General features: G+C 45.7%; 1 protein-coding gene across 1 annotated transcript; it reads right to left on the bottom strand.

Moving 5' to 3' along the window:
• Window positions 1–923: 923 nt before the first annotated feature.
• Window positions 924–1,808, bottom strand: LOC131905781 (taste receptor type 2 member 143-like). The gene has a single exon (XM_059256593.1). The coding sequence runs from the start codon at window positions 1,806–1,808 to the stop codon at window positions 924–926; it is 885 nt and encodes a 294-aa protein (XP_059112576.1).
• Window positions 1,809–4,927: the final 3,119 nt, after the last annotated feature.

The following is a 4,927-nucleotide window of genomic DNA, read 5'->3' as shown; positions in this document are numbered from 1 at the left end:
GTAGCTTGGCACTTGCCTATAATCAAAGCACTTAAAAGGCTGAGGCAGGAGGATTGTGAGCAGCCTGAGCTACATGAGAACTGGTCTCAAAAACACCATAGTATGAGGATGTAGTTGCATCTTCAAGTCCCCCATATAGCATGGGCAGTGCCCAGGGCTGGATGTCCAACAAGAACACAAAACAAAATTTGAGAATTCCTTTTGTTTTCCCTCTGTCTTCAATTGGCCAAAACCTAAACATCTTTTCACATTAGACAACACAATTCCACTGAACATGAGGTCGTGGACAGGACCTATGATAGCACAAACCCTTCCTGCCCTCCATCTCCTAGGGCAATCTGGAAAGGGCCTATTGGTGGGATCAGCTTTAGTCAGGGTACAAATGATGGGGGCGGCAAAGACTGGTAAGAAGACAGAAAAGAAGGGAAAGGAGAAGAGAAAGGTAGAAGGAACTGAAAAGAGACTGGGCTTAGCAGAGCAGAGGCTGAGGGGTGACAGCTAAGGTCACACAGTGGGTGGCATGCAGGAATCTGTGCCATGGAAACAACCGATAATGGTTACGTGTCTTCATAAGGGAAGTACTTATGAGGCTTGGAGAATATGATGTGGGTTGCTTTCACAGAGAGCCACAGGAGCCTCTAAGGAACTGAGGCAATTGGCTAAGAAAAACCTGGGTGATTTGGAACTCAGACCAGGGACTACCACAAATGAAGGGGACAAAAGAAAACACAGAGAGTTAGGGGGAAGTTATTGTGGAGCTTGGAAGAAGTTGAAAAGAGAGAAAGCAGTGTGCGGATATCCAAACCTTATGAATTCTTGCTACACATAAACTCATTTGTCACAGTCCTGACACTGATCACTTGAAAGGAGAGACATCTTTGGTCCAAGGCCTTCAAAACTTATGATCGGGCAGCATGTATGTCCTAAAATCTCATCTTCACTGTCTTTCTCAGTTTTGGATTGCTAAGCACCAGCATGATGGAGTTCAAAGAGATGCCCATGTATATGATGACTTCTCGGGCCCAATACCAGTGACTCTGCATGGTTTTGATTTTTGTAGCAAAAATTACCAGGGACAGAAAAAATAATATATAGAAGATGAAGAAGAAGGTAAGGGATTTCAGAGCCATGGTATGAGCCTGAGTATGGAAATCACAAGCCCCAGGTCTATGGTCCCTCAGCTTCACCACATGTCGGAACAGCGAGAACATGAGCAAGATAATGGACACCAGGAACAGGAAGAAAGGAGTGAGCCACATGAGCACTGCATGAGCCAAGTAACAGTACCGAAAGAAGTCCAATGTCATGTGACCAAGAGTGCAATTTCCGAGGGAACCCTGGGAGATGGTCATCTGAATAGCAATGATGTTCCCAGTGGCTGAGATGATGGCTGACAGGCCACCCATGATGACAGAGCACAGCAGCAGCCTAGGAACTAACCGAGAAATCCTCCACTTGAGCCAAAAGAGGGCAGGGTGAGAGAAGGAGGAGATCTTCACACAGTAGAAGACAGCTAGCCAGGCAGTAAGCCACAAAATGAGAGTGTTGGTGAAGTCCCAGAGGATGCCAAGAAGGTTTGCTTGGTAACAAAAACCAAAGGAGGCCAAGAGATTGATCAGGATGGTCATCCCATGCAGGCAGAACCGGGAGGAAGCCAGAGAGGCCACAATCGTGTCAGCTGCTGATAGGGCCCGCTTCCGCATCCACTCTCTGCCCAGCACGATGATCATGAAGCCATTGTGCAACAGAGAAGCCAGCGACACCAGGCAAAAGATGATCATGAAGATCAGTGTGGGTGTGGAGGGCATCTTGTTGAGGGAAGATCTGTTCAGACAGGCTCCAGAGCACTGAGACACAGGCACAGGAGAAAACAGAATCTACCGCCAAACCGTCGTTAGACCAGAAACATGGCAACTCTCTCACCCTGGATTCATGCAAAAGCAGCCAAGTTCTAGTGCCTGGGACTTGAAATGATAGTAATTACAGTCTCCCTAGACATGGAAATCACTCCCAGTTCAATGACACCTGCCTCAATTTGTATAACCTGCATTTGCCTACTTTGCCACAGCCAGGTGCAGGCAAATGTTAGCAAGAGATGCTCCGGAGTACTGGGGAATGCCCCTCTTTTGCAGATTGTTTCTCTCTCTCTCTCTCTCTCTCTCTCTCTCTCTCTCTTTCTCTCTCTCTCTCTCTTCTTTACATTATTTTCCTTTATTCTTTGACAATTTCATACATGTATACAATGTATCTTGATCATATATATTCCTAAATCACCCTTCTAGTCCTTCATCATCTACACATAGACACACACACACACACCCCTTCATGTCTTATGGAGTTTTGTTTTCTTGCTTGTTTTGTCTAACTGAATCTAATTAGTGTTTCCTGTGTGCACATGGAGGTGTAAGGATGGGGCCTTCCACTACTATGTCAAAAACCTACCAGTGGCCACACTCCTGAAGAATAATGAGTTTCCAGTTAGCTTCTCAGCTAGGGGTGGGGCTTTATGACCCTCTTCTATCCATACTGGAATTTTGATCGACTCGACCTTGGGAGGACTTTGTGTAAATAATCACAGCCGCTGTGAATTTGTAAGTGTGATGGCTCCATCATGTCCAGAGGATAGCATTTCACAGCAGCCCTCCCCACCCAGCTCTCACATTGTTTCCACCACTTCCTCCATGATGTCCTCTGGGCTTTGGGTTAGCGAGTGTGATATAAATGCCCAATTTAGAGCTGAGCCTCACAGTCAAATCTTCTCAGCACCTTAGCAGTTAGGAGTTTCTGCATTAACTATAACTACTGCAGAAAGGAACTTCTTTGACCAGTGTTGAAAGTAGTACAAATCTCTGGGCATAAATAAAGCACAGATATTTAGAAGGCAGTTGGATATTCCCTGATAGAGTCTATGACCTCTCCAGCCATGGGATTTTGGCAAGGTTTACAGTGATAGGCAAGAAATCCTTCCTGTATAGCAAGCCTCAAATTCAGTCAGAAAACAGTTGTTGGTTACCCCTATAAGAGTCATGCCACTATTACACCAGTGGGATCATCTTGCCTGGCAAACATTGTTAATTAAATATACTATTTCTTTCCAGAGTACTTCTTTTTTTTTTTTTTTTTTTTTTTTTTTTTGGTTTTTCGAGACAGGGTTTCTCTGTGTAGCTTTGCGCCTTTCCTGGAACTCACTTGGTAGTCCAGGCTGGCCTCGAACTCACAGAGATCCGCCTGGCTCTGCCTCCCGAGTGCTGGGATTAAAGGCGTGTGCCACCACCGCCCGGCTTCCAGAGTACTTCTTAAAAGTTGCTGCTACTCTGCCGGGCGGTGGTGGCGCACGCCTTTAATCCCAGCACTCAGGAGGCAGAGCCAGGCGGATCTCTGTGAGTTCGAGGCCAGCCTGGACTACCAAGTGAGTTCCAGGAAAGGCGCAAAGCTACACAGAGTAACCCTGTCTCGAAAAACCAAAAAAAAAAAAAAAAAAGTTGCTGCTACTCGTATTTCCTTCTCTGAAACTGAACTTTCATGCCCTGAGTAAATATTTTATTAAGTGCCCTTTAGACACTATGTTAAGGCTCACCCCCCCCCCCAGATCAGTGACATAGGGAGACACCATATGTGCAAGGCTTGGAAAATCTCCCTACCCAGTGACCTTTAGAGATGCCTATCAGACACCATAGCAGAGTCTCTAGCTAAAATGTGAACTTCCCTGATATATTACATTCAGGCCTGATATCCACTAACATCTTAGCTTTGATGTGTTTTACAAATAAAATTTATTTGTTCCTAAAATGGCACTGAGGATATGAGAGAGAAGATACGTAGTGATGAGGAGGAGGAAGGAATGACAGAGAAGGAAAAATAGCCCAGAAAGTCCATCACAGTAGAAGCTGAGAAACAAAACTACATCAAGAAGAAGAGCTCAGGACAAATCTGGAGCCAAAAGAATGTGCAGTGAGCTCCATTCCACAACAATACCAAAGATCATAATAACTATCCTGCCAGAATAACTAGCCTGGCCATTCATCAAGTGATTTATGTCACACAGGTTATATCTTGCCTTCACCACCAGCCACACAAAGTAAGCCAGTTCAGATCAGCCAACCCAGCTCAGGGGGTAATGCAGAGGATCTCACCAAGGTAAGCTAAGAAAGGAAAGAGCCTGTGCTCGTGGACAACGGGAGAAGCAGGAAGGAAGAGTGAAGAGGAAGTGCAGCTGCCGCATAAGGCAGAGATGCCGGGGCAAAGTCAAGACAGGAATTCCCTCTTCAGATGCCAGTAATCCTGGAGTCAGAGTGCTCTAGGATGGCTCACAGAAAATGGCCTCACTGCTGATATTCTGTGACCCCACTCGAGATACCACAAGCGAGAAGTCTATGTAAGAAAGACCAAAGTGAAATGAAATCAAACATTTACAGATTTACAGTGGAAACTATAGGGAAAAGGTATATAGCCAATTAGAGAAGAGCATTTGGTTGAAAAAAAAAATGCTTTGTTTTTTACTAAATTTTCAAAAGGTTTTCGAAGAAATGATAAGCCAAATGGACTAACTCTGCAGGCAGCTCCAGGGTCTAGGCCGCGTGCCTTGCAGGCTTCCCTCTGGTTCTCCATAAAGATAGCAGCAGTGAGCAGCCTCTGAGCATTTCACAATGTTTGGCTCTGCTCAAAATTCCTGGGCCAGAGGCCAACTTCCTGATGTCATCATCAAGCAAGTTGAGGCCATGACACCCACGCCCTGCTGTAGCCATGTGTAACCAAGTGTACATTGTGTGCTCACAGGCACCTTCATGTTACTTGTTCTACCACCAAAGCCTATCTCTGGTCAGAACGAGTCCCTCGGTCCCCAGACTTTACCTTCTCTGCAGCTGACAGCACCACAATGCCATGTCTCATTCCCTCCCGTGAGAAAGCCGACTTCAGAACTGGGATG

Source organism: Peromyscus eremicus, chromosome 3 (genome assembly GCF_949786415.1).
Source record: "Peromyscus eremicus chromosome 3, PerEre_H2_v1, whole genome shotgun sequence".
NCBI classification, from domain to species: Eukaryota; Metazoa; Chordata; class Mammalia; order Rodentia; family Cricetidae; genus Peromyscus; species Peromyscus eremicus.
Note: the sequence above shows the minus strand (reverse complement) of the source record. Positions and strands in the feature narration are given on the sequence as shown.